This window comes from Chiloscyllium plagiosum, chromosome 18 (genome assembly GCF_004010195.1).
Source record: "Chiloscyllium plagiosum isolate BGI_BamShark_2017 chromosome 18, ASM401019v2, whole genome shotgun sequence".
NCBI classification, from domain to species: Eukaryota; Metazoa; Chordata; class Chondrichthyes; order Orectolobiformes; family Hemiscylliidae; genus Chiloscyllium; species Chiloscyllium plagiosum.
This window is the reverse complement of record NC_057727.1, coordinates 33,520,969-33,542,514: the sequence shown is the minus strand read 5'-3', so window position 1 is coordinate 33,542,514 and position 21,546 is coordinate 33,520,969. Positions and strand designations below refer to the sequence as shown.

General features: G+C 38.1%; 1 protein-coding gene across 2 annotated transcripts in view; it reads right to left on the bottom strand.

Annotated features, from left to right (window-relative positions):
- LOC122559031 (filamin-B) overlaps positions 1-21,546 on the bottom strand; it is a 148,058-nt gene that overhangs the window by 28,152 nt on the left and 98,360 nt on the right. The window contains exons 23-37 of one of the 2 annotated variants that reach the window (XM_043708178.1): positions 20,737-20,910; positions 20,164-20,326; positions 19,376-19,536; positions 18,540-18,707; positions 17,156-17,279; positions 15,105-15,258; positions 13,347-13,536; positions 12,466-12,713; positions 9,774-9,872; positions 7,161-7,263; positions 5,041-5,181; positions 4,238-4,366; positions 3,657-3,830; positions 1,101-1,259; positions 384-587 (exon numbers count right to left, since the gene is read on the bottom strand). In XM_043708178.1, coding sequence (XP_043564113.1) covers positions 384-587; positions 1,101-1,259; positions 3,657-3,830; positions 4,238-4,366; positions 5,041-5,181; positions 7,161-7,263; positions 9,774-9,872; positions 12,466-12,713; positions 13,347-13,536; positions 15,105-15,258; positions 17,156-17,279; positions 18,540-18,707; positions 19,376-19,536; positions 20,164-20,326; positions 20,737-20,910 — 2,391 coding nt within the window. The remainder of the gene's footprint in view (positions 1-383; positions 588-1,100; positions 1,260-3,656; positions 3,831-4,237; positions 4,367-5,040; positions 5,182-7,160; positions 7,264-9,773; positions 9,873-12,465; positions 12,714-13,346; positions 13,537-15,104; positions 15,259-17,155; positions 17,280-18,539; positions 18,708-19,375; positions 19,537-20,163; positions 20,327-20,736; positions 20,911-21,546) is intronic. The other variant, XM_043708179.1, reaches the window with a different exon arrangement.

Here is a 21,546-nt window from a genome sequence, read left to right as displayed (position 1 = left end):
CATTTAAAAAAGGCAATGTTGAGAACATACATTTAAATATGCTGTTGCCAGTGGAATTATTTGAGATAACCTTGTAGGGAGGACAAAGTCTAACCAATTCTATTAGTTTATATAAACATTTAGCTATAATGTGTTGCAGCATTTAACGCAGCTTGAGCACTTTTTCTATTTAGCAGTAAAATTTAGATTGTGATTTGCATTTCATGATAGATAAAAGGCCACTTGAGAAGTGATGGGAATTTATGGAAATGGGGATCAGACACTGACTCAAGGGGGGAGGACAGACTATTTCAATGGCCTGTTTCTTTATAGCAAGATTCCATGCTTCTGCAGCAAAGCCAGGAACATGCAGGGCCTTCTGAAAGTATGTGCCAGTTTCTCACCTGCATCTCTTGTATCCACAATGAAGTCAGACATTTCAAATGTTCGCCCTGCCTTCAAACCTGGTCCAGAAACCTTCACTCTGCTGGCATCACCAATTTCAGACTGGCCAACCATAATGGTAATTGGGCTATTTGCCACATGTTTACCATTTTTCTTTATGCTGACGAGATGTTCACCAACTTCCCGTGGGATAAAGGAGATACCTATTGGTCAAGGAATAAAAAATGGTCAACTCAATGTAGTAATACAAAAAAAAAAATCATCCTGGCCACTGGGGCAGGGGAGGAAGAATGGACAATCTCATTGAACCTGCTATTGAGAGACAGATTGGCAGTGCCAACTATTCTGTAGTAGCAAATTTCCTTGAAAAGTCTCAACCATTTGATTTTGTCCTTTAAAAACATGCCTGTTAACAGTTACTTCTTTGGTTCACAGCTGATGTGTCTTCACATCAAGGGGAGGAAAGTCTCCAGGTTACTAGAATAGGCTGCTTTACAATGATGTTATACATATTTACTATTTGACAGCAGAGCTATAACTATGCCAAGTGTAAAACTGGGCTATTACTCTGCATGCTTTATGGAGCAAACTAAAGCTTGATAGAAGGAATTGAAAAAAGGTTTTTCAGTTAAGATGCACCAACTGTAGTTATTTTAGTTAAGTCCAAGTATTCTTAAAATGGCTTGTTCTCTTGGAGGAGAATAACTTAAACTTACCAATGTGGTTATTTGGTAGCCTCTTCAATAGGCATGGCTCATCCTGGCCTGATGGAGATTTAATGCTTGCAGATAGCAAACTAAGGTCACTTTCATTGATGTCCAGTGAGATGTCAGCAGCTGAACCAACCTTAACTTGTGACCTTCGCCGACTGTCATCTAAAAACAACCAGGTGCTTGTGGTCAGTTATTTTTCTGGTGCCATTCCACAGGGAAGGCAAGCTCAAAAACATGTTCAAAGTTAATAAAGCTCCTAAAAATGTAGCTTTTAAATCAAACTAGCAAGTTGATGTTCACTAAAAAGAAACTGCAGGTCCAGTGAGGGTTCTGGCAATACTCAAGCGGGTCCTAAAAATCCAGTCACCTTCATTTACAATTCTGGTCAGTTCAAAGATTTCCTTTTGATTGGCAAGGATGAGGGGATGGGGGTTGATGGGAGAAGAATCTTTGCACACTCAGCAAATGTGCAGACTCCCAGAGAGTTGATGTCAGTATAAGGTGGAGGGGTAAGTCCTGATTTGTAATAAAAATGGAAGTCCAGTCTCATCTATTCCAATAGATGACCAGCATTAAAGGCATTTCAGTTTTGAGACAGCACACCTTCAGAATGCAAGGACCACTTGCCATTTTTAGATTCCAATACAATATTTACTTGAACAATTCAAGTGTCACTTGTTTTGTTTTCAACATATTTGTAGAATTAAACTGAGCTAAATTAAAATTTCTACACTTCCATTGAAAAGTCTCAGAAATAATGCAACCACCATTACAATTATGACCACTACACTCAAGACTTGCTTTGTCAATGCAGAGTCTTTAAAACTATAAGATGACTTTCTATTAAAAGTCTCAAACCAGAAATAAGAGCATCATCTGAGTGGATGCACAGGACGAGTGGCAGCACAAAGGACAGATACAAATGGAAGAGGCAACTAATCAATAAAATCATTCCTCACATGGTCAATTTCACAATTGGTAAAACAGGAAATTAGACCCTACATGTGGCAGCTTAAAAAATTCAGAACAATCAGCCGAAGGGTAGATGGCAGAATTAAGTACCACTCAATATTGCTAGTGATTTTAATTATTGGATAAGATTCCTTTCTTTCACCACCCCCAACATGGTGGTCATGCTGCCAACTTACATTACATCAGAAGTTGGGCACTTCTGTCATGAGTTTGCCATCCAGTCCTTCACCCAGCTGAAGGAGATCCATGCAGAGCAAGTTCAACACAGGACAAAAAAGGATGGAATCACAGACAGATGTGGAGGTACAAATGATGCCAATTGGTACAAGATAATGGAGCAAGGGAAGAGGCAAGTTGCAACAGTTATCTTTGGGAACAGGGAGCAGAAGGGGAAACAGAAATTTTAAAGTGGCCCAAAGTAGAGATCAAATTCATCATGTTCATGAGACAAAACAAAAGTGAGGCAGCAGCTATGTGGTTCTTTCAGCCTGCTTCACCAATGACTGTGGCTCAGCCAACTCAGCACCTCATTCCTACATTTAAACCAGAAGTTAGATATAATGTTTTAGCCTCAACTCGAGACAGAACTGCACAGGTTCACCACTCTGGGGAAGAGGTTTGTCATTGCAGTCTTAAATAGCCCTCTCCTTATTCTGATTGGGACTTAGTTCTGGTTTGTCTGATCAGGCATATCTAGAAGCTTTGGTCTAGTCCAATTAGGATTTTAAGTTAGGAGAGCCCCAATTCTTCTAAACTTGCCACAGTCCTAAGCAATTCTGTCATTCTTGGATTCACACTGGTAAATCTCCATTGCGCTCCCTTTAGCTAAAACATCCTTCACAAGGAGATCAAAGCTGCATAGTACTTCAGATGTAGCCCCAATACCCTTTACAATTGAAGCAGGGCATCTCTGCTCCTTTAATTCAAATCCTTTCACAATGAAGGTCAATCATTTGCCATCACCACTTGCTGCACTAGCAATGGATGCATTAATAAACGTAGAATTGGAGAGATTTAAAAGTCACTCAAGGGGTCATTAAAAATAGGAGGAGATGATTGAGTGGGTAGAGACAAGGTGAATGCAAAACTTAAATTTTCAGCACTGAAGTACAGAGACAAAACATTAGAAACACACTGTCTACTTGAAGAACCAGGACCTGTAGCATTACAGACCAGCTGCACAAAAGCAGGATTAGGCTGGATGACTGTCAGTGGGCTGAATGGCCTCAAGAGTTTATGATCTCACTTTTATAACATTCCTGCTCTTATGTAGAACTATTGTTTAGATTGATTTGCAAAGTGGCAATGCAAAGTTATCCTTAACTGCACAATTTAAGTGATTGGGGAAGACACCACCAAAACTGGTTTTCCAAATAAAATCAATTCCATTTACCATGTTTTACAGTTCAAAATTCCCATTAATCAATTGGATTTAAGTTCCACATTACTGTGACTTTGCCCAAAGTGGGAAGGCACACAATTAGCTTTACTACTAGAGTCACTAAACCACTTAGATGGATAAACTCGTTAATTAGGAACTGCTTTATCATTTGATATTCACTATTAAATTCCATTATTGAATATTACCTGTAACTTTGGCAGTGAAAGGGCTTCCAGGAACGTGTTTCTCATTGTATTTGACAATGATACTGTAATCACCAGTCAAGGTCGGGAGGTAAGAGACTGTGCAGGTTCCGTCCTTATTATCTACACAACTGATTTCTGCCTTAGAAGGCCCCTCAATGGCCAAGTCCAAACCTCCTGTGTTGGAGAAAACAAAGAACCAGGATTACAACTCATTTTGCACACGTAGGCTGATCTTACACACCATTCTACTGAAATAAAATCTAACTTAGCACACAAAAATCCAGAATGCTTAAGAAAACTGCAGTTAATGTAATGTAAATACAATTACAAGTACCAGACAGTAAAATACAGGAACAAGTTCAGTGGTATTTACTGATCATCTCCAAAGTGGCTCTAGTTTGCTGAATGAGTTGACTTGAAATGTAAGAGTGATCTGTTGCACTTGGTAATAAATTTCTACATGCAATAAAGAGGAGGCTGAATACAATTTAACAAATAATGCACATTACTAAGACCAAAGACCCAATAGTTTCTAGGCAACTCGTTTAGTATCACACTAGTGTTATGCATTTAGTATTTACCTTCTCCAGCATCTTCAGTTACAATTGTGAAAGTAGCTGGTTTGTTGACAACACCATAGACAAGGCCTGGGCCATAAGCAGACACATGCCCACTACCTCCATAATTCACGAAGAACTGCAGTGGACTCTCTGAAAGTAAGTGACACAGTATCAATGTATTGACCTTAAACTATATTTTACTTTGCTTATAATTTATTGCCAGCTGAAGCAGCATTTAGGGCTAGCCCAAGTGAAATGCCAATTACTCAAACCAACCTACCATGCAGATTGTCCACTCCCATATCACTGATTTTCCAAAATGGATTTACAATAGTTTGCTGATTTTAAAAGCTATTTTTTGGTAGTGGAAACAAAAGTAGAGATCTATCATTTCTCAGCTATATTGCAAAATCCTCTGTACACAGCCTCAATCCTTACTTTGGGAATGACTGGACCATAGACTAGGACAACTCAAATGCTTGCAGACTGGGACTAGAAAAAGGACTACTTGGAAAGATGGTGGAGGCCAATTCAAATGAAGGCTTTCAAAATGGCATTTATTAAAATTTAGAATCATTTAGTGTGCAGGGCTACATGGAAGTGGAAAAGCAATAATTTATGCTTATTTAGAGAGTCCAGTGCAGACAGATGACAGCTGTCTTTACTGTAGCTATTCAGAGTCCAAAATAAATTCCAAATTATTAAATTCCAGTTTATCACCTAAATATTTAAAAACTTGATACATTAACAAAAGCAAGGTGTTATGCATTTGAGAACTGAAGACATGAAGTGTGTTTCCAGACTTGAGAAGCAATTGTGAATACCTGGAATATGACTGCCATTGTATTTGATGTGCATCTCATGTAGTCCAGCTTCAGTTGGAGCATATTTGACAGTCACAGTACCATCTTTGTTATCAATTATTTCTGGCTTAGCAGTTTTGTTTGAAGGCATGCGAACTTCACCTATAGAAAGTACACAGAACTAGTCAGATACAAGATAGTAATTAACTGCAAGTTTAAGAGTCAGACATACAAACAGATCTGTCCACCCAACTAGTCCATGCTAACCAGATATCCTACCCTAATCTAGTTCCATTTGCTAGCACTTGGCCCATATCCCTCTAAACCTTGCCTATTCATATATCCATCCAGATGCCTTTTTACATGCAGTAATTGTACCAGCCTCCATCATCCATACATGCCACCTTCTGCATGAAAAGTTGCTCCTTAAATCCCAATTTTTCCCCTTGCCCTAAATCTTTCCTTTAGTTCTGGACTCCCTCACCCCAGGGAAACAACCTGGGTATTACCCATGCCCAATATTTTATAAACCTCTATACAGTCACCCTCAGACTGAGGCTCCTGAGAAAACAGCCCCAGCCATATTCCACTTTGAGCTGAAGGTCAAACCTGCAACATCCTTTAACATCTTTTCTGAAGCCTTTTAAGTTTCACAACATCCTTCCTTTAGGAGAGAGACCAGAATTGAACACATCATTCCAAAAATGACCTAACCAATGTCCTCTATAGCCACAATGACCTCTTAATTCTTATACACAATGCACTGACCAATAAAAGCAAGCTTACCAAATACCCTCACTATCCTGCCTACCTGGGACCCTACTTTTAAGGAACTAGGAAGCTGCACTCCAAGGTTTTTGTTCAGCATGACTCCCACAGACATCATTAAAGTGTACAAGTCCTGTTCACATTTGCCTTTCCAAAATGCAGCACCTCATTTATCTAAACTCCATCTGCCACTCTAAAGAGAATGTAAGCAAAAAATGCCAAAAACTTAATTCAAAAAATATTCAATGTGGGAAAGTTATTCACAAAATTTCCAAGTGGCATCACTTGACAAAATTTAAATACAAGACAAAAAATCCACTGGTTAATCTTTGTGTAATGCAAAAAAAAAAAACCAAGCTTGAGATTACAAAGAAAAAAGCAAAACAATCTATAAAATAGCTGCTAAAGTGCTAATTCCTTTCGTACTATTTCAAATTTTACTCAGCTGGACAGCAATTAAGCTTTACTGAAAATTTAAGCTTTATCCTTCCCTTCTTGCATTAGGAAGTTTAGATTAGATTCCCTACAGTGTGGAAACAGGCCCTTTGGCCCAGCCAGTCCACACTGACCCAAAGAGTAACCCACCCAGACCCATTTCCCTCTGACTAATGTACCTAACACTATGGGTAATTTAACATGGCCAATTCACCTGACCCTCTCATCTTTGGACTGTGGCCACACAGACCCACACCACTTAGCCAGCAGTGCCAACCACTGCCATTATGCCACCCCATTTAGCTACATTTGGCTTTCATACCAGTAATGCAGTAGATAGCTTTTAGAAAGTATGAGGCCATTGGAAACTTACAGGTGGATCATTTGTATAATTTCAAATTGATAACCAATTCCTCTATATTGAGAAAGTGGACTCAGCTATTTCGAGTGAACAAAAACAGCCGAAAACAAAAGCAAACATTCTCCTGGAGTTCACAAGGACAGTACAGTTTAAAAATAAGATATTGGAGTATGACAAGGCCAGCATTTGTTACTTGACCCTTGCAGGTATAAACTGTTCTGCTGCACTGTTAACAAGGGACAATATGGAGAAGTTCAAACTGGATTATATTTCCTGGAATTTAGATTCAATATACTTAAAATCCCCTAATGTGCGTGGCTTGGGTGAAGCTGGATAGGTAGAGAAACATTAGTGAACCATTTTCTAACCAAGGGATTAGTCTCAACGTTACAGCTGCTGTACCTTTCAGGCATGAAATTGGGAAATTTGTTTTATTAAGAAGGGCAATAGAAATTAACTTTTTAGCAAATAGTTATCACAACATACTTCCAATAGTGCAGAGAAGAATCCTTAAAAAATTAAGGCAAATTTCTTAATCATTTCAATAGCAAAGACTGTACTTAGTGGCAAACTATACCTGTGATTTCCCCTGTCCGGAGAGCAAATGGAATAACAATATCGAAAGGTTTTAAGCCAATGCCATCTAATCCATCAACTGGTGGATAGGCTCCATCAAGAACCTTGGGAACAGAGAGAAAAACTCATTTCAAAAAAGTGAACTATAAAATCAAAGTGTTTGTGACCAAAAACTGTTTACTGTGCAATGAGAAAAGAAAATGACACTCTAGAAACTAAACTAGGTCTATCTTGCAGGTTGCTGAATTGTTAAGGAGATTCCAGGAACCAGTGTCAGGGATTCACAATGCTAGAACAATCAACTATGACAACTGCAAGAGCCAGAAAAGTGGCCTCCCAATGTTAGGGCATGAGCAGGATGCCATTCACTGCTTGATCGATTCAGCTCCAACTGGATTATGTTAGCTGTAACAAGAGGTTTGATTTAACTGAAAGTGTTCATCAGCTATTGCACTTAATTGCCATTGTCAATAGAAATAAAAAAGGATAGAGAAGGAAAAAACAGCATTAGCTCTAGATTGTTGAGTTGTGCCTGCAAAGAACAAAACCATTGAAAGATGTAGAAAGCAAAAGATCAAAATGCAATCTCAATTAGCTAAACAAATTGGCACATTAAATCCTCATTTAACTACACTAATGATTTATTCAACACCACAAACAATTCAGTTTTAGATTGCCAATGTTCTAGCTAAAGCATTATTAAATTCTTCCATTAAAACCACATTTGGACAAACTTAAATTTGTATGTGCACAAGAACTTGAACTTAAGTGCACTAATTAAGACATCACAAGGGAAAAGGAGTATTCCACTTTTACAACATTTGAGTGGAGCAGCAGTTAAAATGGAGAAAGCTGTTCAAGTGTATAATCTAAATCAGATTCTGCTTACACACTGACTGCTTTGTTGCAGAGTGAAGGTCATTGTACAAATCTGATCACTTTAAAACATTTATCTAAATACACCACAGGATCAGGCCTTTCAAGCCTGTGCCAATTCTATTCCTTTAGGTCTGCTACGTTTTGCTAATATCAGTTTCTATCCTGGTTTGCCTATCATGATATGCTTTAAGCATTGCTAACACACCTACCTCCTCCACCAGAAGTGCATTCCAGGTACAGATTTTCTCTGCACTTCTCCCCTAAAAACACCCCCCCCCCCCCAAACCTGGAACCTGTGCCCTCTTTACACTAGCTCAATTTTGGTCAACCCTCAGCCTTTCCAGTGACAGCTTAGTGAAAATTTAGTTAATCCAGGAAGAAATTTAGAAGGTTTATTAAAAAGCTAAATAATCTAATATATGGACCAGACATCAAATATTTGATAGTTAACAATACTATTTAAGATTCCAAGGTGCAGCACAATGGCTCAGTGGTTAGCAGGGGCCTGGTTAGATTCCTGCCTCAGGAGACTGGAGTTTGCACATTCTCCGTGTCTCATGGGTTTCCTCCAGGTGCTCCAGTTTCCTCCCACAATCCAAGATATGCAGGTCAGGTGATTTGGCCATGCTAAATTGCCCATAGTTCATTAGTTAGGGGAAAACGGTCTGGGTGGGTTACTCTCCAGAGGTCAGTGTGGACTTGTTGGACCAAATGACCTGTTTCCATATTGTAAGCAATTTAATCTATTTTTCATTTATTGAAAAGAGGTCATGCTGAAAAGCAAACTGGTAGAAAATTAGGTATATACACAAAATTAATACAATCCCTATTAAAAGTAATATCCAATCAAAACCTTCAAACCAATGCTTCAAATGAGATGAAGTTTCACTTAGTTTTAAATGGCTGATCAGTTATTCATTTTAGATTTAGAGTAGTAAACCAGTATTGGAGCAAGAATTGGCAAAATTCCTCAAAAGCTGACACCTTCATTTACAGATCTTTCAAACAGCCCAGTTGGCACCTACTTAGTCTAAGTTATGAACTAACATGACATTGCTTCACTTATTTTCCAACATCAAGTCATGCCTGTCATCTTTTAGGAGAGGAGATAAAGTGTTGATTTATCAATTCATGCAAGCAATAGGAATTTCTGGCCCATTGCTTCCCAGTCAAATCCATACTTCAGCTGACAAATGTCTATGAAATGAACTGCAAAAGGAGGAACAAAAAAAACTTAAAAATCAGTCAAAAACACCATTAACATCAGCCAAAAAGCTGAAAACTAAATTTTCCAACTGTCATTTATAAAAATTTGCTGCTTACAGTTCAGCATTTCAGGCTCCAAACAGGAATTTATTCAGCATTTGCATCTGAAGGTTAATTTTCTTGTTAAATTTGCAATTAGTGCACTGTTAGAGTTTTGAATGCCCAATGCACACAAGACACCATATTTCACTCTCAACCTACAAGGGACTGTGTAATTGAGATATTGTATCTTGAACAACCAAAGCCCTGATAACATTAAACCACAAGTGAGACAGACAGACAGACACAGATATTCACCTGTTTAAAACAGTTTAACAACAAAATTTACAGTAGCTAACTCTGGACAGAAAAATCATTTGGAAAGGAAATGAAGCAGTCCAGATGGCAGGTCCCAGCAAGCTGTGAACACTAGCTTTGGAGGAAAAAAAACAGGAGAGGAAGAGAAAGTTCAATGTATTAAAATCTGTACCCATGGTTGGAAGCCAGGGGGATATGCATTTAGAGATTGCTGTTGCACCAGCTGCTGTTGCACCAGCTGCTGTGGCACTACTGGAACTTCATCTGTGGCCTAGGTGAATGGCAAATAGCAAGTTAGTTTTTTGTCAAAAACATTTGAACAATTTAATTGAATTGCCATCTAGCTGTTTAGCTTGTCATTACATTGTCAAAATTCATCCACGTGGACTAGCATTTAATTTGGTAACTGGCTGGATTTAACAAAGTCAATAAAATACATTAGTATTCAACATAAACACCAGTTTTCATTTATTAAACCATAGCACAGTGTACTGCCACCTTTTTAAAACCATCCTCATTATTGTAAGTGAAAAGCATCTTAACTTACAGCATGGGCCATGTATAAAATCTGTCACACAAACTGGTACCTTAAAGTTTCTGGTAAACAGATGTGCAATCCATAAAAGGTGACAAGATAGACCAACCACAGAAGAAACTTTTGAAAATACTTAATTTATTTTGGGGGTGGAGGATGTGATTAAGTCACCATCTTGCATTCATAAAAATGAAGTTGAAGCAGAGGAGGACATTTCACCCATTATACCCATGCTAGTCAAACTATCCTGCCTAATCCCACACTAGTTTTTGTTTGTAGCACTGAAAATTGCTTTGCAGTGGTTTGACATGATAAGAATTTGATTCAGGCAGTCAACTCAACAACCACTACTTGACAGAAACCCTCAATTCCCCTTTAATCCTTTTCAAAAAGAGGAAGGAATTTGTAGTGCAAGAGTTCATTAGGCATGTTGACCACCCACAAAATTTGGTTTAGGATGCAGATAACCTTTTGCTCAAACTTATGAACCACCACAGTATAGAAAATCACTCTCCATTTGTGCATAAAGAAATGTAACTGTGCTTGTTACATGTAAATGGACATAGGAGGGGGAAATTATGAACACAGTAATATCAGATGACCTCTGGATTATAAATGAGTGTAAACAAACTGGAGAAGACAGACAGAACTTAAAGGTGGTAACCTATTAACAAAAGCCTACAAGCAAATTGACGCCAAAATATTTAAGGTCAATAAATATATTCTAATAAACAGAATTCATGAAATGTGTGGTTGGAGCAAAGTCAAATAGGTCATGATAATATATTTTGTTCTGTATTCTTTGGCTTTTAAGAAAGGTATGCCAAGAGTGATAAAGATTAAACTATAAGACTATTAGAACAAAATGCAGTACTTGACAAAAGACATTTATATCACTGACTAGTGGTGTATGGATTAATTGTTTTTTAGTTGAGGAATATTAAATATAAAAAATACTTAAGTAGCTCCAATGGATATCAAAGCAGCATTTATGGAGATATCTTCATGTGGAAACAGTTTAAATTAGTGGTGTAGGATGCAAAACTTGGACAGTACTCTTTCAGGATGCTGAAAGATTGCAACAAAGTATGGAGAGACATTCACTGGAGTTTTCAAATATTTGGAATTCTATTTAAACTGGTATGAGGTGGTTTGAGGTGAAAGATGAACACAATTTGGCATGCTTGCATTTATGGATCAGTGCAAGAGTTAAGATGCCATATTGCAGCTGTGCAGAACAGAGACCACTTTAGAATCTGAATTCTTGTCTCTGTTATAGGAAAGATAAAGTTGAATGGCTTCAAACAAAAATTTACAGGATGCTACTGGGATTGAAAGGTAAGATCTATAGGGAGAGGTTGGCACTGGCAGAAGGTCATTTTTTGATGGGTGTGGGGTACTGTTTGCATGGAGAAAGAATTCCACTTCAAGCCTTTCAGCAAAAGGCTGTGCTAAGAGGTCCACATTTGCAAAGTGAAGGTTTCAACACCAGAAACATTTTTCCCCACCCAAGCTTGGTAAATTTAGAACAAAAACCAGGGGAAGTTCTGATATACAAACATTATCCTTCAGCTAGAGTATTTAGTTTAGATTTGGATGCATTAGCAGGAATTGGCCATTCAATAAGATGGCTGATATGATTGTAGATTTGCAGGTTTCACTCTTACCACTGCCAGAACCTTTCAACCATGCACAAGAATCTCCCTCTACCTTTAAAAATATTCTAGGACTTGGAATTCACTACCTGTGTCTTTGGAAAGACACTGGACCCTCAATTACTTTATCCATTTTAATAGGCAACTCCCAATTTAAAAAGCATCTGGGGTTGCAGTTTATCTTCAATAGAGAAACCAGGTACAATTTATACTTCAATGGAGAACAAGTTTGAAATGATGCACTTCAAAATTACTCCATAATAGATCTTTTCTTCCTCTTGCAATCAAGGAATTTATGTGGCACATTTGTGTCAAACAAAATGCTTGTCCAGGTTTCATTCTGAAAAGGATGCACTTTTACAAAAAAAAGTACATGCAGCTCTACTGCGCAAAACTACCCTGTTGTCACCTCAGACTACACACATGGATTGTTGACTTACATGCCTGGGTTACAGATTCATTGTTGGGCATGCCTGTTCAATCAGGAAGACTATGGAACTGCTGGGTTAAGGAAGAATGGAAGTCTGCTCGACAGTAAAGTAGTTTCCATCACCAATACTAAGTTACCCCCCCCAACCCAGCTACTTTAGACAAGTAATTGCTCATTTGGACAACTGCATTGCAAGAGATGTCCCATTCTTCATTATGAAAAAGACAAATAGAAGGCAGCTCACCACAACACTGAATGGACTGTTGGCAACATCCACTCCTCCAAAGCGGACATAAACAACATATGCTCCTTTTTCTGGTGCTGTATAGAAGATGTTGTAAGTTCCATCATCGTTTTCAATAACATCTGCCTCCACTTCAGTGCCATCAGGAGTGCAGATTGTGCAGGTGACTTTACCCTTGCCTGCAGCTTTGGCGTCCACCGTCATTCCAAGTTCATCACCCAACTGAACAGTAGGTCCAAGACCAGAACCTTAAAAAGAAAATTAGTGTAACTTGGAGTTCACATTTTAAGCACACTTAAATTTAAGCAAGTTGGGAAATCTGGCGATCATTTGTTTTAATTTAAACTATTTCACAATTCCTTTTAAAAAAGCTAAGCCTGCAAAATCACTAGTCTTAGTTTTAATGGAATGGGAATACTAGGGGGGAAAAGTCAGCAGTTAGAGGGTGGTGTTGCAGAGTTGTTTCCTCAAACTGGAATCCAGCTGGTTTTGGTACACCTACAGTGCTGTTGACAAGTTCCAGGTTTTTGGATAAGTGACAGCAAAGTGATGACAATATTGTTTAGATCAGAATGGACAGTGGCTTGCAGGGAAGCTGGGGAGGAGGTTGGGTGTGGTGTCAGTCTGTCTTAAAGATATCAAAATAAAGTAAATACTCCAACATGTTCCTGATTCTACTCCAATGTAGTTGGGTTCTCAAAAGGGCTGTGAATTAGCACTATCTACACAACTGTACGGGATCAACCCAATCAGTAATTAATACACCACTTATGACAAATCACTTTCCAGGTATTAATTCCACATTCCATTAAAAAAATTGGCTCACATTAGTGAAAGCATTGCTACAAGTCTCATGACACCAAATTAAAACTGGCATTCACCTGACATTGTACACTTGCTAGCATCACCAGTAGCTGCTGCACGGATTCGGTAAGGGGATGCTGGGATCTCATCACCTCCATATTTGATTACAATAGTATAACGTCCAGTCTTGTCTGGTATGTAGGAAACTTTGTAGGTGCCATCATTATTATTGTGGATATTAGCTTTCTTTGGCTTCCCTTCTTGGTCCTTTGGGCAAAAAAAAAATCTTTATTACAACAGGATTAACCCTCATCCAAAACATTAAGTATTTCAGATGCTGTTGAACTAGAAGTCAATTATCACTGGGTAAATTCCATTGTTTCCATAACATTGGGTATTTTCACGTTTACCATGAAGTTTAAACAGGTCATTGTATGATTTGTTCCACAAGAGAGAAGTTGCCTTTTATGTACACAGACTTTAAAATAGATACTCAAATCTATGAAAACATGGTTCCAACCTACTCAAGAATGGCATTCTGGAGGTGGGTATTTTTGCCCCAAAGTGGTAGAAGATTCACCAGATTCAGTCAGCTGCACTAACTTGCACCATGATAACAAATGAAGTCTCATGCTTGCCCTTGCAAATTAAAACATTGATATGTAAAAACAACTGTGAAGGACTGTTTGAAAAAAAAAATTGTCATGCCCTTACAAACATCAATGCAAGTTAAATTTTTAAAAATCAGCAGTGCTTTATTATAGAAAAAGTCAAATAAAAACTTGTAGTTCTGCTATTAGACATTAGTTATGCACTGCTTCACACACAAAAAAAGAGAAACCACACTTCTGGACTTCTTGCCACACTTGCAATTCATTGCCAGTGATCAGAAAGGCTGTGTTGTGCAGCACCTATGTTACTTTCTACAAAGTGACAAAGAAAAGTAACCTGTTTACACGAAATTCCCTGAAGGCATTTTAAAAGCGTGCTGCTCCACATACAGCTGCTAACTTAAAATGATCCAGTGCTAGCATTTTCACTGATGTGGGAAAACGTCTTTGATCTTTAGAAGCTTTCCACTAGTTTACTGCACCTAGACAATTCACTACACTTGCTCTTTAAATACACAAAAACTTCGTGTTTATCTCAAAAGATTGGTCACCAAAATTCCAAAAAACCAACTGAATCCCATACAAATCATATTTCCTTAACAAAAATCAGTTTAGAGTTGCTGCTCTATTTTAGGTTAAGCCATAATGTTTGCACAAGCCTAGTAGCACTTAGGCTGGGATTATCTAGTTATTTAGGATTATGTTTTAACTACATTCTCCACTTTTTCCATAAGGCACAGCTAAGAGAATCATTCATACTTTGATGGTGGGATTAAGATTCAAAAGACAAAATAACCTGTCCAAACCAATTTTGGATCAACTTAAAAGCCCTCCTGAAGGGCTTATGCCAGAAACAGATTCTCCTGCTCCTTGATGCTGCCTGACCTGCTGTGCTTTTTCAGTGACATGTTTCAGCTCTGATCTCTAGCATCTGCAATCCTCACTTTCTCCAACTTAAAATAGTCAGGTTGAAAAGTAGTGAGCATGTGCTCAGTTGTCAGCCAAACCTAGTTGTAGGCTATTCTTATCAAAATGCAAGAAATATTTATTTTGGTACAGGGTCTTGAATGCAAGAACAGACATCAGTATTTAAAACAAATCAGGACAAGCAGCTTACTCCTCACGCGCTTCTCAGCTGCAGAGCATCAGTTTTAAAATTGCCTGGTTTTACCATAGACCTACACCCATTCAATTCAAAAAACAAAAAAGGGAAATAAAACCTACAGTTACGTGTACTGAAAGGAGGCCTTCTCCAGCATCTTTAGCATCAATGGTAAATTCTACTGGTAGACTAGCTGGTACACCAGATGTGAGGCCAGGCCCACTGGCTTTCACTTTGCTGGCATCATGAGTTGGTAGCACCTTCACCCTGAAAGGACTAAAAAGGAGACTGGTAATTGATCTGGCATAGAGAACAAAAAACAAACAAAATCAAGAATCAACTTCCATTTTAGTTAAATGTAACTTCAACAGGAACCACATTTGACAAAAAGCAGGAAAAATCTTTAAAGTTGTGAAGTCTACTTTTTTTCCAATAAAATTGCACTTTTCAGTCCACCAGTGGTGTGCACATTTCGTTACACAGCCAGAACTAGAACACAGAGCCATGTTTGCTGTTATTGAGGGCAACAGATTGCCACAACTGCAAATGTTTTACTGCCATTGTAGCAAATTTGCATTGTACAAAACCACATTAAATTGAGCTTTCAATTAAAGCATTAGGACAATGTGCATAGAGACAATTTGAATTTTCAGAAATTGCCACAGGCTGACCAGCTTTGTGCTATCTGCTCCAATGCCAATTCAGTCAGCTAACCTCCCACAAAAAAATGTGCACGCAGTCAAAAACTCTGCAAAATGCACTTCAGATCACAGGATACAAGGCTAAACAACAATAGTCTTGGAGAATTCATATATACACATCTGTGACAACATGTAGAGCACATGACCACCATTATGGAGAATCCATGCATTTACTCATTTCCATTAGGTGAGATGTCTTAGCAATCACTAGATTAATCCAGAGACAAAGCATGGAGGACAAAATCCTGCTATGGTGACTAACTTGCTATTATCTTAAAGTAATGACTAAAAATAGTTATCAAAAGCTTATCTTAAAAATCCATTAGATTTTTAAAGGTGTAAACCGAAAAAGAGTGAATTACTTAGGAGATTAAATCTTATTCATCTGTAGGAGGATACTACTGTCCATCTCATTACTCAGATGGAATGGACCTGCCTTCAACTGCAAAGCTATTGTTTGGTGCAGGTGCACTCTGATTGTCACCGAGTCAAGTGGCTTTAGGAGGAAACCTTCAGATAGACAATGGTTCTCAAATGTGGCCAGTGTTTATTGGTCACCGGTTGGAAGTTACTGTTGAAGCAGCTTCGGTAAATTGTAATTATGCTGAGCAAGTCACTGCTATTAAAGCACTTCCTTAGCAAAGAGCCATTCCAAAACAGACTTGTTAAATACTTAACTGGATCCCTTTGCACTGATGCACCCAGGTTTCCCCTAAAGATTCAAGCAACTTATATGGGCTGAGATTTCTCCAGTCTTTCACTATGCTTGCAAAGCAGTCAGCTTGATCCTCCACACTGCAGATTGGTATCACCAACTTATAGCTAGGTTGGGTCAGGACTGACTGGTTCTAATATCTTTTGACTCGAGGCTTACATTTAAAAGACAATTGACATCTGCTTAGAGTATTTAATTAATAGGTGTCAACTTAAATATCAATTGAAAATTGGAGTGTCAAGTCTGTAACGGCCTACAAAATCAAAACCTAAATAAATGATCTGCTTAACAGGGCCACTCCCCCATGCTATCCTGTAGTTTCTGCCAAGAAATTGCTATTCACTGCTATTTTTTTAAATAGCAGATAAAAATAGATAACCCTTTGAAAAGCACACTGTTGCAAGCTAGGACAGAATAATAAAATGTTCATCAATACTTCTAATTAAAATCCTATTTTTGGCATCAAAATATGGCCAAGATAGGTGCAAATGAGATTCATCTGGGGAGGTATTTTATAAATTTACAAGGCAGATTACTGTCAAGTTGTGCAAGCAGAGGATACACTTTGGAGAATAAACCCAATACAACGAAATGAACTTGGAAATGTACTAGTTGGCAATTTGTTTTTATAAAAAGTCAGCCAATGCATCAAGGGAACATTGTATTCTTTTATTAGTCTTTAATGCAACAGTTCTGTAGAAAGTGATAAATAGTATCAAACTCTGCATTGCTCATCCTTGAAGTTTCTAAATATTACCTGCGAGGAATGTCTTCATCTCCATACTTCACTGAAACAGAATATGGCCCTTCAAGTGAAGGAGTGTAGCTGACTGTGTGAGTGCCATTACCATTATCAATGACTTCAACAGGCTCAATTAGGCCTGGAGGAGAGAGGAGAGACAAGAAAAAGTCAAAACTAAAGCAAAGATGTGTTTTGATTAATTCAGGTAGTCAGTTGTGCATACAAAGCTGGTTAGTGGTGTTTTAAGAACAGTTCACTGCCTTAAATCAGTACCCAATGTTGCAAAATGGAGCAAAACCTGCAAAGTCAATAAGCGTTAAGTTTTAGTACACTTAAATTTGACACATTGGGAATTGGAATTAAAAGAATGCTACACATGAATAATTATCTGTAGCAAATCCTAAAAACTAGGAAGTTGAGGAATTCCAGTCAACTGGGATCTTTGCTACATGGAGTGTTAGCACACCAAAAGATAGAGATAAAAATAAGTTTTTAAAATCTCATATCAAAACATTACAATGGCAAAATTTCAAACCAGGAACAAACCCAAACCAAATTAAGAAAAACAACTTTCAAGCAGCTGAAGGGTTGAGGAGAATTTCCTACCATTGTCAGGAATGAGAATCATGACAATAGAAGCTGTGAAGCAATCTGTCATTCAAGATTCTTTAATATTTACAGAAGCAGGTCCAGAATTTAGAGTAAACTGCATCATGTCAAAATTTGTCAAGGCAAGACATGCAACATGGACTGATTGGTTTTCATTTGAACATGGGAATTAGAGAAGCTGGGAGGGGCTAAAATCAACAGTAGGATTTTTAGAATGGGACTTTCAAAACATCATTAAAAACACAAAACTGGGTTAGAGTGACAACATGGAGCTAAAATTCTACGTGAAGCATTAGGCCTAGCAAGTTCTACTTTGCCCCAAAACAAAAGCAGACAGGACCAGCACAACTGTTCCCGGCCATATGCCCACCACCTTTCTTGCCTTGAGATTAAACGGCTCAAATCCAAACCTGTCTCACTGTCATCGTTCTTGATCTCTCCTTTAAAGAAGTCTGTAATCGTTTTCAGAGGACTGCGCCATGGTTGGGGCTGTGCCTCACCAACTAGAACAGAAAACCTTTAACTTGCAGCAAATTGGAATAAGTCACTGATAAAGGGTGACAAGTGATACCCTTACCAAAAACAGTACAGCATTTCCTAAATGTGCAATGGGTCAAAAAAGTAGAATTTTTTAAAATCCCACTCCCAACTTAAAAAAGTTTACTTCATTTAAGCTATACTATGTGGAGAGTCCTAATGCTCTCTTCTACAGGATCTATTTGTACACATCTGCAAGTGCAATGACTTGGCTTTGAATCCGTTTAGTGACACTTGCCCAATATAACCTTACCTTTTGGTCCCAACACAGCTACTTGAAGAGGAGCTTTCCCAGCCTTGCTACAATCCACAGTGAAGCATTGTGGAACTTTGGCTCTTACACCTGAACTCAGCCCAGGTCCACTACATTTCACTTTGCTTGGATCCACAATATCTTTGACTGGTACCTTAAATGGGCTACCTAAAAACAAAACATGCAAAGTTTTGAACTTTGGATAATGGTACTCAAGTTTTAATACAAAGTTTACGCAAGGAGATAGAGCCTTCATTTAGTCTTAAAAAGGCTTGTTTAAAAATGGACAATTACAAGAATACACTTACACAAATACAATGTTTTAGCTATAAATCAATGTTGCTGTTATGAAAAAAAAAGTCTTACATTCCAAAAATCAACTTATCACAAGGGCCAAGTGTTCTTAGATCTGGAAATATTAAGCATTTCTAATAAAAACTTGCAAGTGGAACAGTTTTTGAAATGGACTGGAGGATGAATATTGAACCAGGAAACATTAATTCTATGTTATGGCCAAACAGAATTTCCTAATTAATGAGTTACATGAATAGGTTGACACTTACTGTCGAAAGGTATTCATGTAGGCAACAAAGTCAAAATTTGACTTCATTCCTTGACTCTAAAAACACAGCCATTGAAAATGTTACCCAAAGTTGAGATACCAGAAAATTTACTTTTCCAAAATGTGCAATTGATTGACGAGCTAGTCAGCCAAAACTATAGGTCCCCTCTAGGTGGTGGCGCTGGAATAGTCATTGAAAAAGGCATAGCTTTGCCCAAGAGTTAATAATCATGTCATTCTTAGTTTGTCAAGTGGTGCAGAGAGATAGCTTTACCTGTTATATGCTGCCCTCCATAGGTAATATTCACATCATATTCACCAGGAGTGTAGGGAGTGTATTCAACACTGCAGCTACCATCTTTGTTGTCCTTGCAAGAGATCTTTGCTTCAGAAGGTCCTTCAACAGTAATCCCAAGGCCACCAGTTCCTGCTCCTCTGTGTCACAGAATTTCATCAAGATGAATTCAAGACTAAGCTAGTAATTAATACCTAACCACAAGTAGATCACAGCATAACTGGCAGACAATTACAACTCAAAAGTGGGCAAATTATAGTGTTATTATTCAAACTGAAATAAATTGCTCAATGGCAGTGATGTTACTGCAAAAATAGGAACATGCAGTATTGATAAACAGGCCAACATTTAGACCCAAGGAGTGGAGTTAAGAAAATGCCCATTTGGAGTTCAATAAACAAATAGCAGTTTTATCTGATGGCATCAGACATGGATAGAGAATGCAAAGTGGTAGTTGCGGGGGGGGGGGGGTGGGGGGGGCAGGGGGCAAGAAAGGTTAACTTTTTTGGTTCAGTAAAAAAAAAAAATTCATAACTTCAGAACAGCATCTCTTTGCTTATAAGAAACTTAAAAACATTGACTGACTCTCCATGGGATGCTGCCAGACCACTGCAGCAGGGCCAACATTTCAGTCTTGCAGTTCTGGCATTTTGCCTTTATCACGTATCCAACCAAATGAAGAGATCACAAATGCAGGGAACTTTGTGATCAAGCAATGTCTGGCTCTCAGTGCCTAATCTCCAAGACCCAATAAAGGTATTAATTACCTTGTTACAACAGAGAATTTATTCACTTTATTGGTCAAGCCCTCTTGCAGTCCAGGTCCACTTGCTGAGACACGTGAAGAATCACATCCTTCTGTGACCCCTACCTTGAATGGACTATTTGGAATTGGTGCATCATCATATGTTACATCAACAGTATGTACACCTGCACAAAAACAAATTTTAGAATTTCTGGATGTTAGAACCTCTACCTTGTCACAGCCCTGAAACTAAAAATAAAAACTTACAACTGCTAAAGAACAACATTTGTGAAATAAACTATGGATGGAGCCAAAAAAGGTAAATCTAGGGTCAATGGTTTTCCAGCAAATTGTGATAACAGAACTTTAGGCCTCTGGTCAAAGTTCTCATTTTATTACAATGGTGTGGTATGCATCCTTTTGCCCAGTCTTAGGCATCCCATTTGTGTAATGAAGTATCCACTCATTTTAACCTTAAATTCTGAAACAAATGAGGTAGAGAGTCAAAAATGATATCTTAGAGCTAGGTGATTTGAAAGGGAAAGGACACAAGAGTTTTACAATGCCTTCTTACACAAGTGTCTTCCCATTGTACCTTTTTCATATGGTGTGTATTCCACTGTATATATTCCATTCCCCTTGTCCATGATCAGGCAATCGGTGCTGGCTCCTGAAGGATTTGCTATGCTTGCTCTAATGTGGTTTCCTCCCACTTTGGTCAGTGAACTAGCATCTACTGTAAAGTCAGTTGTGGCATCACAGAAAACTCCTACATGAAAATATACAAAATTAAGGAAAACACATTTAAAACCAAAAGAGGTGAATACCATGGCTGCTTATCAGCCATTGCTGGACAACATGGTTATGGACCAGAATTTCCCATTTTGCTTCAATTCCACATTAAGATCACCTACAGCTTCCCTGAACAAGGTTGTAGATATGACCAGACTAGGAAGAGACTGTTTTTAAAGTGAAAATTAAGGACACAGGATCCAAAAGGGTCAGTTGTAAATCACAAAGTGATCTGACATAAGTAGTCACTCAAGGTATGGAAGACTACTAGCCAGAGTCATGGTTTGCCTACGAAAGTTTAAGTTTAAAACAGTGGAATTTAGAAACCTTGGTGATTTGTACAAATCTCAATACTGTACACTTGTGCTAGTAAATTTCAAAAGTTTTAAAAAAGGTGGAGATTTCTACCTTAATCCCCAAGGTGTAAAAAAAGTGTAACTTCAAAAGCTACAATTGACAAAAAAGTTACAGGACTTAGGTTTTCAGGAACCTGTTTTTAAAAACTGTGTTCTAGCCCCTCTTGTAAGAAACTAAAAAAAGTTCAGAACTGAAATACTGAACTAGCAAGTTCTACTTAAAACAATGTTTTATTATACCTCAACTTGCTTACAAA